The sequence below is a fragment of the Anser cygnoides genome, chromosome 4, assembly GCF_040182565.1.
Source record: "Anser cygnoides isolate HZ-2024a breed goose chromosome 4, Taihu_goose_T2T_genome, whole genome shotgun sequence".
NCBI classification, from domain to species: domain Eukaryota; kingdom Metazoa; phylum Chordata; class Aves; order Anseriformes; family Anatidae; genus Anser; species Anser cygnoides.
The window spans coordinates 12801646-12816250 of NC_089876.1; the positions used below are offsets into that span (position 1 = coordinate 12801646).

The following is a 14605-nucleotide window of genomic DNA, read 5'->3' on the forward strand; positions in this document are numbered from 1 at the left end:
CTGGTTTGTTAAAGGGTTTGAGTGATGGTGAATTGTGATAGAATATGAAATTCGAAGTCCTTGAGAATTATACACCATCAAAACTTCATGGAGAGACCACCCATTGAGGTGCAGAAGTATAAGTTTAGATGCTCATGTTGGACAGTATAGCACCTTCGTGATATGCTTGGGAGCATGGTACAATCAGGGGAGCTTACCGTTACTGAACAAGATGTACTTGGTAATTTCAAACCTCTTTTTCTGTTCTCTGGATGTCAGTTTTATCCACATCAAGCAAAGTTACCTCACATTCTTGTTCTATCATTTAAATATTCTTTATGTCAAACTGTAACTGAGATGGGGGCAGATGGAAGGATCTAATGAGGTTAAAATTCCTGAAGCCAAACCAGCAAGGGACACTTTCGGTTTCCTTAACTAAATTAATGATCTACTGAACTAAGGAATATATAATCTGGCTGCATTAAGAATTTTGTTTTAATAAGGACTGCAGAAATAATTCCTGGATAGTGTCTGAGTAACCCAGATAGCTTTTGAGATAAGGAACCATTCATTTCTCCTTCCACCATTCTGAATGGTTAATGATTATTAGATACTGGATTGCACATCTATTCTATCTTAGATTTTTTTTTATAAATTGGCCAAGGAAATAGCACTAGAAACTGATTTTGAAGTCCAATTTTCCATAAAGTTAAGGATTTTGGATGAAATATATTGACTAAAAAGTCTTTAGTTAGCATAATAGAAACTACAAAGATTAATAACATGAAATTCCTTTATCAAGAACAATACTTCCTCAAGTTTCTTCTATGCACTGAAGAGTTCTTGTTTCAAGTTACTATAAGAATATTACTATTATATTATTCTTGATTTACCAATTACATGTAAAATAACAGTACTACAAATTTTTATTTGTATTTAAGGTAATTTTGATATATAAATAAAATTAAATTTTAATTCAATTCCCCATTTTTCATTAATTATGTATTCTAAATGCTCGATATAAGGATTTAAGGAACAGATTAAGTTTTATTGTGTATGATAAATTGATTATTAAGTTTGGAAGGGAAGTCATCTAATAGTACAAAACAGAACACTGGTTTCACTTGTTACATTAGAAAATAATTGGTATAGTTGGTCTTTTATCAACTGTTTTCAACAGATAACAGAACTCAGTGGAAATCGTAAAATCATTAAATATTGTCAAACTAGAGAGGTGGCCTCCTGAGTTCTGTTCCCTTTTCACCTGACTTGACCAGTCATTTTACCAAGATATTTAACTCCTCAGTTTTTGTTTACCAGTCTTTAAAAATAAGAATAAAGCTTAAGTATTTAGTTGAATCCACCAAATGGAGTGTTGGTATGCATATGAATTCTTAACCCTTTAAAATGTATGCACTAAAGAACGCACATGATTTTTGTTATAGTACAATCTCTAAAATAACTCTCAGGTAGTTGTAAGTGGAAAAGAGTAATTTATTGTTTGAAAGCAAACTGGTAGCAATTTTCTTGGAAATATAACACTCCATGAATGTAATTCAGTGTTGAGGTAGGAATGTCTCTGCCTTGTCAGGAATTTAATGATGAAAATTATGTGGATATTTAAAATGAGCAGGGGATGTGGTTTTGGAAACTAGTTAACATTGACAGCACTTGTTGCTCAGTTTGTTCCTGTGGAGCACTGAATTCTTCTTAGAGCAGTGCTGGGGTAGGGTTGGGGGGAAAAATTAAGTTTTTATAACTACCCATGAAGCAAACTAACCATGGGATTTCCTAAGTATTGAAATTAGAGTTCTTTGTTGCTGATATTCTCCTTGAATATAAAGCTGATTTAAATAATTTAATACTTTTTAAGCTTAGATGCAGGCTAGGGAATAAAAATAAACTACCACTTTAATGTTTTTATTAGGTTATTTCAAACTATCAACCCTGAATGTATGCAGTTTATACACACAAGCACGCACATTTAAGTCTTTTAAAATGTTTGTCTAGCTTTGTAATACTTTTTCCATATATTCCGATGTTGTGAGACTCCTCGGTAATTTTGAGTAATGCAGTGTAACTGATAAACTAATGTGAAAAGTGGGTACTTCTTACTAGAGGAAATAGACTATTCCTGCTGAAACACAGGTTCAGTTCATTTACGACTGTCTCAGTGCCTCTTGATAATCCTGTATGTGGTTCAAATTGGGTTCCGAATAAGATATGATTTATATTTATATGCTATAGTCATCAAAAACTTTTATTTCTGTGAGCATAGGATGGGAATGTATATGGTTTTAGATAAGATGATGAAATATTATATAACTTCGTTTCTCATCTATTGCTTTCTAAGTCTAGTACACTATGCTAGTGTATACTACCAGGTATATAGTTCAGTGTTTTTTAAAACAGGATGTCAAGTCTGATGCTTGATTCTGCTCAGTGATGTAGTCTAATTCTGTTCCTACTACTTTGTTTCTTCCAGGACATGAGGGACAGCACCCGCAATGGCTGAGATTCATGTGAAAGATTTTATTGAACACTGCATGACGCTTAAATGCTAAAAGCAGAAGGCACTAGCTGGTAGCTCAGTGTGGAGCAAAAATTTTATTTGAAACTTCAAAAATAATTATGTCAAAGAAAAGTCGTTCCAAGGGAGAGAAGTCCGACATGGATACTGAAACACTGCAAGCTGCTAATGAGGAGCTACGAACTAAACTAACCAACATCCAGATAGAATTTCAGCAAGAAAAAAGCAAGGTACGTGTATATGGTTTGTGATGTTTATAAAACTTAATATTTACTTTTTATTTATTTTTATATTTACTTTTATGTGTCTCTGTAGCATTTTAAAATATGGTAAGCCAATAAAGTTATTTCTAAGTTAATTAATCACAATTAGTGCATTTGAGTTTGCACAGTACAGTCCTGGAGATGAATCCATGTGGAGATCAATTTATCTGTTTTTGCTTGGTGATATTATATTTCTAAGGGTATCAAGGATTTACCAGTAGAACAAGTACGCACTAAAAATGTGTTCACTTTATACAAAATAGCTTTGTTCTGTACTTGCTTCTTTATATCAGTGTAAAATTCGGAACATCTTTGGAACACCTGAAAAGTAATATTCCAGTATGTTCAAGTTTCTTTAACAGCCTTATGTGATACTCAGCTTTGAATGGTGCTATCTTTCTTATTTCATTTTATTTTTTCATAAAACAAACAAGTAAACCTGTGAATAGAATCTTCAGAATTTATTTCTCAGAGAGGAAAAAATAAACAATAAAGCCTTAGTTCTTGGCTGAAAGTAAAAGATTCAGTATATATCAGAGAAACTAAATTTATTTGGAAAATGGAAATTTCTGGTAACTTAGATTTTTTTTTTTTTTTCTGCTGCACAGACTAAAGCAAAAGGTCTTAGGATGATACACTTTACACAATGGAAATTTGAGAATTCTGATGTTATTTTATATTTGCTTGTTTCCTACTGTTGCTTTGATTGCCTTTTAGACTGCAGAGGCTATGAACTTCTGTCTGTCTCATCCTTTCTTCCTGTCTCTTACGGGTCACCAGTATTGATGAGTGAACAGAAAATCCAGTTATGTTGGTATTAGCTTCTTCATCTAACAACTTCTACTCTTCTTTCATATGATGTTAATAAACTATAGTACAAGAGCGGGGCAAACTCCTTCTGCTTCTTAAAACATCACTACAGGAAATTTACCAGTGGCTGAAGCCCTCTAAAATTGAATTTATAAGCTCATATATTGTATTGTATCAGTGTCTTTTTTAATTTATTTATTATCTGCTTCTGTTTGGGAAGAGAATTGAAAGAGCTGGTACATTTGGCTAGTCATTTCTTTTGTTTAGTTATTTTGTTCTGTATCACTTTTTATGTAGAAATGCAGAATGTGAATTTTATCTCCTTTTAATTACCTTAGAAAGAGCACAAAAATTATAAAGTTATCTTATACATAGGACAGAAGAATGAATTAATCTTGAGTGTTCACACTGAAGACTACACAAATAATACAAAGAGTTTAGTCCTGGTATACTTCAAAGTTTGATACTTTAATAGTGTCAAGTTTAACTCTGATTCAATGAAGATTGAAGGATAGCTTTAAGACACTTTCAAAACACTACCAGTCTTCTTCTAAAACTGGTCTGCTTATTTACTTATATCCATTCTGGCAACAGTTTCTTTAGTTTGGTTACTCGTTCATCTTTTTACAGTTTGAGAATTTTACATTTTTGGGTATTGAGGTTCTTATATATACGCCTACTGTATACTGAATGTACGGTACGCTCCATAGTAAGCTCTGCTGCATGGATGCATTTCTGGGAGGAGGGGGGAAGTGCTATCTTCAACTTCTTCTGCATTTTTGCTGTGATGTTTGTTGTAAATCATTTGACTGGAATTGAGGCCATAAAGCTTCTTTCTCAGCATCAGGGCAACAGCCTGCTATCTGTGTACGTGTTGGCTGTGTAAGATGGTGAAGGCCTGACTGACGAGATGATTGAATTATAGCTACAGAGATTTTACTTCTTTAGACTGCAACTTAAAAATAAGTAACAAAACCAACAGGAATTACAGCTTAGTATCAGAGTAGTAAAAACACTGTGCCTAGAGGATTCTAAATAAATTAAATGGCTTTATTGAGGGGAATGAGTAAGAGGGAATGTATTAAAGCTGTGAAAAAGACATTTCTGTGGCCTGTGGGATATAAACTGTATTAGGAAAGGTAACAAACTCTTGTGGGGCTAATTCATTTAATTTTATTCTCCTAAACTATTTTCTCCCTCGTGTATATGCATTTATTAATGAATTATCTGAGAAGGAACCTTCTAATTGATGAGAGACATCACAAATGGAAATTAGTTGTAATATATTTCTGTGTGCAAAGTACTGGTGTTGGTTGTTTTTGTTTTTGTTGTTGTGTGTTTTTTTTTGGTGGGGCGGGGAATTTTATCCAAGAGACATCGAAGACTTTGTGAATGTTTTCCCAATTCATTTTTGTTTCATTTATTGTTGAGCCTGTCCAAGAAATTTCTCCTGTAAAACTGTTCCCCTTCATGTTTATACAATGCCTGATCTAAAAGTGATGTGTTTGCAGTTCTCTGAATATGCACTGCTGTGGCTCTTGCTGTTGGTGTTTTGGTCATCTGGCATAAGAGCAGCTGGATTGTACAAAAATTGTAGTTACTTCAATATGAATGGAGACAGGACTCACTCTATCTGAACCTTAAAGTCCTGTGCAGTAAGCACAAGGAGATGCAGTGAATAAGCATCATGTTGATAGCCAGACTCAGGAAAATGTGAATCAGCTCAGTGGTTAAATGCCTATCCTGAGATCCATGAACGTTTAGAAAAGAATATTATCAAGTATATATTCCTACTGAGATGGTTAGCAAACATTAGAAGATAGTCTTCGAACACTTCATTTTTTCCTGAAAACAAAGTGTTACAGTGTTTGCTGTCACTGCCGTTCCATCTTCACTGAACTATGATATTGTCTTTAAATATCAGTGTTCTGCATTTCACTGTACATTTTATAGAGTTGAGATCACAAAACAGTATTCTGCACGCGGAAATATGTTGTCTAATTTCCATTTGTGATGTCTCTCATCAATTAGAAGGTTTCTCCTCAGATAAATCATTAATATACACATATACATGAGGGAGAAAATAGTTTAGGAGAATTAAATTAAATGAATTAGCCCCACCAGAATTCGTTACCTTTCCTAATACAGTTTATGTCCCACAGGCTACAGAGCTAGAATAAATGAGACATTTCAACCCAGTTGTCTCTGTGCTACCTTGCAATTTCACAGCTTGTTTTTGCAAGTCTTTATGCTTTTCCCCAGATTTCTTAGCTTTTTTTTTTTTTTTTTTCAGCTTTGGTGTCAGATACTGAATCTCTGTGTAACAGAGATTTAATGTAAGTTCTGAAAACTCTATTTTCGGTATGTGAAATTAAAAAAAAAAAAAAGCAGTGGCATATAATTCTGGCAAAACAGCTGTGTGTGCTGGGGATTAAAAAAGTAACATAGGAAGGAGTTATGGTTAGTACCTATGGAAGAATTCATACAGCTGTTAATTTGAGAATCCAGACAAACTGAACGTACATAAATGAATGTTACTACCATCTTCCATGTATGGAAAAACAAATAAGCAGATAACTTACTGAACTGTAAAGAGCCTCATGAACAACAAGGAGGTAGTAGGGGGTTATAATTGGCAATCGTCTTGGGGCAGGGAAATGGATGATGTATTGGTAAAACAATGTGTAAAGGTTTTTCCAATTAAAGTCGAAGGGCATTTAAACTCAGCTCTGTATTCTTGATGTATAAAGTCAAATTCATAATATTTAACAAAACCACTAAAATGAGAAAATCTGGAGCAACTGTCAAACATAGTAAGTAACAGAAAGTTATTAGGAATAAATGTGACAGTGTTACTTCTATTAGAGTTCAAAATTAGTAAAGGAGTGAATACGCTAGACATGATAATGTAATTTCTAGTCCCGGTAAAACACATATTAGAGCAGAGTAAGACATCGATAGACAGATATTAAACAATGATTATACTTAAATTGGAAGAATCAGCAAGAAAGTATGATAATTATGATTATGATACTGCCGTGTTGGAAGACGTTGACAGAAAATGCGGTGCAAGGCATCCTTAAAAAAGTCAGATGTTACAATGTGATCCACAGGAAAATTCTATTTAAAACTCTATTGGGGCCTATGTAATTAATGTATCTGTCAAATTATATATGTAAGCTATTTTGATTTGGATTAAGAGGACAGTTACTGCAGCCTTCAGAAGTTTCTAGAGGATTCCACCAATACAGAACAGGAAAATATCCTCAGATATGAGTAGAAACACATTTTCTATGATATTGTCACATAATCTTGAGAGTTTAGGTTAAAAGATTATTGGAAGTGGAAAATCTTGAGTCAAGAAAGATTACAATAGAAATGTAAGATGGATATATATATATATTAATTTCTTTTAAAGAGTTACTGCTGAAAACAAATATGGTAGAACTGGATGATTACAAAGGTGGACAGAATAAAGAGTGAAAACAACAGGTTTTTTGCTATGGAGAAAAACAATGAGTAAGAAAGAAGCAGTAGAGGCAAGTGGAAAGAAAAAGTGGTATTTGGGCAGACAGATAACTTAGATATGTATCTTATATATCTTATATAACTGGAAGTGATAAAAGCTGTTACTTTGTGAAGGTGTGATGCAATGGTGCAATCAGGAAAGAAGCCAAAAGAGTTCCTAGGCTGTGGACTGATGTGACAATCTGTCACCTCCAATAAAGAGACTGAATCAGGCCTGTGAATTCTCTAGTAGTCTTTCACTATCTTGCTTAAGTTTCAGGGATCTACATTACAAGCTTAATATGCCACAGAAAAATTATAAAATCCCCAAAAATACACGTTTTTAGCTTGTTTTTATTCCCCAAAATTGTTTTAAATTTAATTTAACACAGAATTCTTGCAATCCAGTTGGTAGATACTTTATCCTGTGACACACAAACAACTTTAGGTAGTTATGAACTTCCCACGCTGAGTATTTTCATCATCTCATTCTGAAACTAGCTTGTTGCCAAGTCATTTTCTCTTACTCTGAGATTCATTGGAATGCAATGTCACTTCCAAGAAGGAGCTTCAGGGATCCAGTGGTTGTAAGTGACCCAGTGCCCAAGGTTGTCTGAGTAGGCTCTGATACAAAGACCGAAGTGTGAGTTTGTGTTGGAGGGGATGGTGATTGCAGCTGATGATTCTGCTAAGGTTCCCTGTGTGGTATTGTGTGGAGTGCCTCACAGAGACACAGCTTTTGGGGTTGCTTAGCACTTCTCCTCCTTATCCTTGGACTCCGTACTGGAATAGACATATTAAAGTTGTTCCAAATAGGTGTCCTCAATGAATCTTCTAGACTCTCCCACCACACCTCCAAGTGCATTCCTGATGTGAGTGGGTATTATGCAGAGACTGCAAAGCTGATCCCTCTCCAGTTTCAATAGCAGCCTTTTGTAAGTTATAACTAGCCCCCTTGGAAAAGACCAGACAGGCAAAGCTCATTCAGCGGATGGTGACATCTACAGTTTCAATGTGGCTGATGTGGATGCAAAAACTTTTTCTGAAGAGCTTTTCAAGTGACGTAACAACAGCTCATTGATGTTCAGATGCTTGGTTATGCACCTTGACCCTTGTGGTGGTGTAGGAAGATTGCTATGAAGGCAACAATAGTCTCCTTCTCTAGCCTGCTGCAGAATGGAAGGTATATATGTAGAGGAAGATGTTCTTTGCTACCTCGAAAAGCAGAAAAGAAGGAGAAAAAAGAGAATTGTGCACGATGTACTTACCAAATGTAGAATTTCAGAAGCATATGGCAAATTCACTTGACATGTCTGGTTACAACCTGTTAATGCTATGTTTTTCCAATTTACTTTAGAGTAGATAGCCTTGGCTCTGAATTTGGAGCAATGAAAGCTTGTGTTACCTGCATTGTGGAGAGCTGATGGTTCAGAGCAGTTTGCAGATACTCAGGATTATTCAAGATCAGGCCCAGAACTAAGTATTTCTATTAAATATTGTTAAGATTCTTCAGATGATCTTGGCTGGAGCAGGTTTGAGGTGCATTGGTTACCACTGGATTTATATGTACCCGGATGTACCAAAAAGAGTTCTTATTTTACTGGTTTTGTTCTTTTGTGGTTTTGTGTGTTTTGTTTTTTTTTGTTTGGTTGGTTGATTTGTTTCGTTTTGTCTCATCATGTCACTGGAAATGAGATCCATACTAAAAATGTTTTCTTCCCTACACACTTTCCAAAATGACACATTTGGATTACCGTATTCCGTTGCAGAGAAGAAAGTTTTTAAGATGTTGCTGTAGATATTGCTGCAATTCAGTGAAGCCATATTTAGTCACACAGTAGGATAATTTGTCAACTTTTTTATTTCTTGTCCTTTTACCTACAGTTATTTGATCTCTAACTTTAACCCAAAAGGTAAATTCAAGGTAAATATTTAAGAGAAACAGAATGAAATGCTGCTGAATGCTTTTTCAAATATCAGTTTGTATCAGACTATGTGACCCTTGTTTTAAATGTAAAAATGTTTTGAGGAATTTTTCTGGTGATGGTAGAATCCCTGTAGAGTTAAACTAGTGTGTATGAATCTGCTCAGTGTGTGTTTGCAGTGATGCAAAAATGTATTTGAACAGGAGCCAACAATGTGCCCTTGCAGCAAAGGTCACCTGCATCCTGGTCTGCCTTAGGAAGAGTGTTGCCAGGAGGTCAAGGGAGGTGATGCTTCCCTCTATACTCAGAACTGGTGGGGCCATGTCTTGAGAGCTGGGACTAGTGCTGGGATCCCCAGTAGAAGGGCCATGGACGTGCTGGAGCAAATCCAGTAAAGGATCATGAAAATGATGGATGGCTTGGAGCACGTGACATACAGGGAAAGGCTGTGAAAGTTGGGACTGTTGAGATGGAGAAGTCTTAGAAGGACTATAAAATTGCATAAATAGCTGATAGGGGAGTAAAGATGGAGCCAGACACTCTCAGTGGTGCCCTGAAAGCCTACATGAATTTGTTTGCTTATTGGCTTCATTTCTTGGTTATGCTTGATATTGTTCCTGTTAACAGAACAGCTTTCTCATTTAAAAAAATAATTTAAAAAAAGGGAATGCTGGAAATTAAAGAAAGACAAATTGCATTTAAGTTCATTTTGAAACGGAGAGTAAGGCATATGGGAAAATGCCATATTACTATTTTCATTCCATTGGTTGATCTGGAAGCAAGAAGTGTAGAGATCTGCATATTGTGAGGGAGAGGGGGACAGAAGGAGAGAAGGACAGAGAGTTCATGGCTTTCAGGGAAGGCCTAACAGATCTCTCTATCTTCTCTGATAAGAAGCAATAACAAGAAAAGACTTTTTAAAAACCTTGAAAATTAGGATGCATCTGTTTTACTGGGTCATGAAGAGTGATATGCATTTCAGATGCCATGTAAAATCCAGTGGTTTTAGAAGGACTGTTATTCTTTTTGCTTACATTGCTCTTGCTAAAACTTTGTAAGTGAAATGACTGGATGATACGTGATGATATTCAGCTACTTTGAGTGGTTTAATATGTATTGTCACAGACAGCAACAATCCATATAGATATTGGCATGCATTCAGAGAAAGATGAAAACCGCTGAGCAAGCATACCCTTTTGTGTAAACCAGTACTCCTCCAAAATTTTGGAATCCATTTTTCATATATTAAAGTGTTTTTAGGAAGTAACAATCAATAACGTGTTAGATTGGAAACTGCCTTTTAGTTGCATAATTAATGTACAGTATGACTAATTTTAAATTACTGTAGTTCTGGAGAAGTACTAACCTTGTTTATAATTGCCATTATACAATTTGCTTTCCTGCGTAATTATTTGTGGGTTTCATTTCTCAGTTTCATTGCAATTTTCTTTACATATCAGTAGGGAAATAACTAATATATTTAAGTCACTGTGAGTGTTGGCTCGTTTGCAAATTTGTCTATAAATTCATCCACTTGTGATAGTAAATAGGCTTAGCTTTGTCTTATATGGAATTGGGTACCCTAATGCAAGCACTGAAAATCAGTGTTATCGACCATAGAATTGGAACTGGATGTTATAAAATAAAATATGGGTGTCTAAAGAAGATGATTTCCAGTAGCCAGATTTACCATTTGGGGTTGATTTTATTTTTTTTTTCATAAAGAAATATTATCTGAATCATCTAGTAACAGGATAACAGTACCTGTGCAATAATATCCAGGTCTGATGGTGCCTGATTCAGAACTGTTACCTTTTCCACATCTATAATTATAGTGCTGTCCCAGCTGGTGTTTAGTCCACAGTGGATCTAGGAGATTGCTTTCATGAAAATGCAGATACCTTCCCTCCCTATCCTGCTCCAATAAACAAAAATAATGAAGCCTTCTAAATGCTGCCTGAAGTGGTATTACTGCTTATATTTTAACCCTTTACTTTTCTTTGGACTCAAAAGGTTATAGTAAATAGAGTTACATCAGGCTGGTGGGGTTCACTAGTGGGGTTCCACAGGGCTCCATTTTAGAGCCAGTCTCCTCAATGGTTTCATAAATGACTTGGATGTAGGATGTTAAGGTATACTGAGTAAGTTTGTGGATGACACTAAATTGGGAGGAGCAGCTGACTCCATCAAGGATAGAGAGGCCAGGAGGGCCAACCATATCTTCGGGTGCATCAGGCACGACATTGCTAGCCAGTCAAGGGAAGGGATTGTCCCACTCTACTCTGCACTGGTGCGGCCTCACCATGAGTACTGTGAGCAGTTTGGGGCACCACAGCATAAGAAGGACTTAAAACTATTAGAGAGTGTCCAAAGGAGGGCTACAAAGGTGGTGAATGGTCTAGAGGGAAAGACGTATGAGGAGCAGCTGAGGTCCCTTGGTTTGTTCAGCCCAGAGCAGAGCAGGCTGAGGGGAGGCCTCATGGCGGCCTGCAGCTCCCTCACGAGGGGAGCGGAGGGGCAGGCGCTGAGCTCTGCTCTCTGGGGACAGCGACAGGACCCGAGGGAACGGCATGGAGCTGGGACAGGGGAGAGTCAAGCTGGGTGTTAGGAAGAGGTTCATCACCCAGAGTGTGGTCGGGCACTGGGACAGGCTCCCCATAGCACCAATCCTGCTGGAGTTCAAGAAGCGTTTGGACAATGCTGTCAGACATAGGGTCTGATTTTGGGGTGGCTCTGTGTGTAGCCAGGAGTCAGACTTCATGATCTTGGGTCCCTTCCAGCTCAGGGTATTCGGTGATTCTATGACTGCAGAATGTAGACCTGTGAAGAAATAAATTGTATTAATTATGCCTTAATAGTAAATGTTACTCTGAATATTAATAGAGTTCTCCCCTACATATTGCACTAAAATATGAGGCAAGTTGCAACTTTACCTTAGTTTAGCATAAATGAAATGAATTGTGTGACTACAGATCCCAGCTGTGCATAGCAGAGATGCAAGCAGTCTAGGAATACTGCGGCAGTGACTAACATCCAGCTGCTCAGTAACCTCATTTTACCATGAAGCACTACGTGTTTTATATATTTATATTGCCACCCAAGGTTAAAACACAAATGTTTGAAATCTCTGCTTCTCTCTGACTTCCCTTAATAGTAGCAGATCATGTGTAGAGCTCATATTTTGGCTGACACTCCTATAGGGGTTGTAGGAAGATGCTGATATTATTACTGATATTATGTGTGATTGGATACATTATACCCTTTCTGGTATATTACAATAGAGAAGCAAGCCTTTCTCTCTTTTTTTTTTTTTTTTTTCCCCTCCCCTTCTATATTAATGTCGAATCCCACCTGGAAAAAGCATTGCTTCATGTACAGCCTGCTGAGCATCATCTTATAATGAGGTTTCATCACAGTGGGTATTACTGTAATGGGCTATAAGACCTCCTCCCCAGCCCTTAGAGTCACTGGCCTACATTTTCTGAGATGTCTGGGACTCTAAATACCTCAGTTTTGGGGTGTCCAATCTGAAACCCCTTGAGTAGACTTGGTTTTTTTTCAGAACAATTCATTTGGTTTATCCAGTAAGGAATTTCCCATTAAAGTGGCTAAGAAATTAAGAAATACAAAATCAATTTCATTTTATTTTCCCTCTACTTACTTCCTCCCCCATGTTTCTACTAATAATAATCCACCTTTTTAATACAGTTTTTTCTTTCTGTTGCTTCAAGGTAAGATCCTCCTATCCTCCTCATCTTATTAGCGGGAAGTATCTTAGGTCAAGTAGTGGATTCAGGTGTAGAAATTTGGGAATCAAATCCCAAAGACAGTGTGTGTGCGTAAATTAGATAAATCAATCTATGCCTGGCTGGGGATCCCATCTGTAACACAGTGGTAGGGCTTCTTAGCTACAGAAGGATGTTGTGGGAATAAAATAATTGAGTGTATGTAAAGATCTAAGTCACTATGAGGATCCTTGAAGTATGGTCCTTCTAGAAGGTTTTCTAGCATTTCCTTTGCAGAGTAAATATGAACACCTCTCTCTGCTTCTTTTTCTGTCACCATGTTGGGCACAATAGAGGGGTTGTGGATAAGAGTAATCTGGGATGGTTGATGGGGGAAATAAGGACAGGGTTGGATGCTGCTTGGTGTTATTTTATCCCCTAATACTTTGAGATCTTGTTGCCAGTAACACATCTGCACAGCAGATTCCTTTGCACACACAGGAACAAACATAGCCTTTTCCAAGCTCTAGTTCTCTAGCTGTTTACTGAAGAGAGAAATTTCAGGTATGCGGTCTTTGCTTTTCAATATTCAGGATGAGTTCTTAAGAAGGTTTAAAACAAAGCTCCCTTGATGACTTTTAAAGGTGTGGTGATACTTGCTAATCAATATTTTATATTGATGTTCCAGGTGGGTAAATTGAGAGAGAAAATCCAAGAGGTTAAGCAAGAAAGGGAGCAGGAGCAGCACAAACACACTGCCTATGTTTCTGAACTGAAAGCTAAGCTCCATGAGGAGAAAATGAAGGAGCTTCAGAGCGTCAGAGAGCTACTGATCCGGCAGCATGAGCAGGAAGTAGCAAGAATGGTGAAAATCAAAGATGGTGAAATTCAGCGTTTGCAGTCAACCGTCAATGTCCTGCGGGACGGGGCAGCTGACAAAGTGAAGACAGCACTGCTAAGTGAAGCAAAAGAGGAGGCTCGGAAGGCGTTTGACAGCGAACGAATGAAGTTGCAACAGGAGATCTTGGAGCTGAAATCTGGTAAAAAGCAGCTTGAAGAAGCTTTGAACAACATTATGCAGGCAGATAAAATGAAAGCTGCTGATCTGCGCATGGCTTATCAGTCCCATCAGGATGAGATTAATAGAATAAAGCGTGAATGTGAGAGAGATATCCGCAGGCTGGTAAGTTCATTAAGTTGTACATGCTTATAGCAGTTTATGGCAGTGTTTAATATATTTCTTTATCTGCCCACAAACAAATATCTAACCTGTTCTGCAGTGACATATTTTATCAGTGTTGGTTGGTACAATAGGCTGCTACTTCCACTACTTTTTCTTCTGTACAGCATAGATGGGCCTTGGTTCCATGGCTGTCTCAACCCAATTCAAAGTTTTATGTCCCATCAAGTCAAATGTGAGTAAACCAAAAATTTCCAGAGTGAATTTTTTCAACAGATCAAAGAAATTGATTTTCCCTTTCCTAGTTGCCTGAGCTGTATTTCTTTACAAAAATCTCTTTGATGAAAACAGTGAGGCATTCATCATTTGTCAGTTCAACAACACCTTTGTGAGATGGCAAAACTAAATTTTCAGAGCAATTTTATAATTTTATGTGGGGAACCAATTGCAATGAACCAAGACAATATGTTTTCTCCTTCTGAATCATTGTCCTGCTCATTCAATTTTAACTATTGTTGCTCTTTTTGGCTTTTTAAAATTTCTGGGTTTATATGATGCCTTTTAGGGGCAGAAAAATTAGGGTGCAGGACAGCAGGCTTTTGTCATGTTTCATAAGCTGTAGAACTTCAGCACAGATGGCCAGACTATGCTATTTGTATAAAATGGAAGAACAGACAAAATTTCCT

The 14605-nt window shown here is 36.8% G+C and overlaps 1 protein-coding gene across 11 annotated transcripts in view; it reads left to right on the plus strand.

Moving 5' to 3' along the window:
• Positions 1-14605, plus strand: part of JAKMIP1 (janus kinase and microtubule interacting protein 1) — a 154778-nt gene that overhangs the window by 68977 nt on the left and 71196 nt on the right. For all 11 annotated transcript variants that reach the window (XM_048046323.2, XM_048046340.2, XM_048046290.2 and 8 more), the window contains 2 exons: positions 2465-2739; positions 13428-13922. In XM_048046323.2, coding sequence (XP_047902280.1) covers positions 2611-2739; positions 13428-13922 — 624 coding nt within the window. In that variant the 5' untranslated portion in view covers positions 2465-2610. The remainder of the gene's footprint in view (positions 1-2464; positions 2740-13427; positions 13923-14605) is intronic.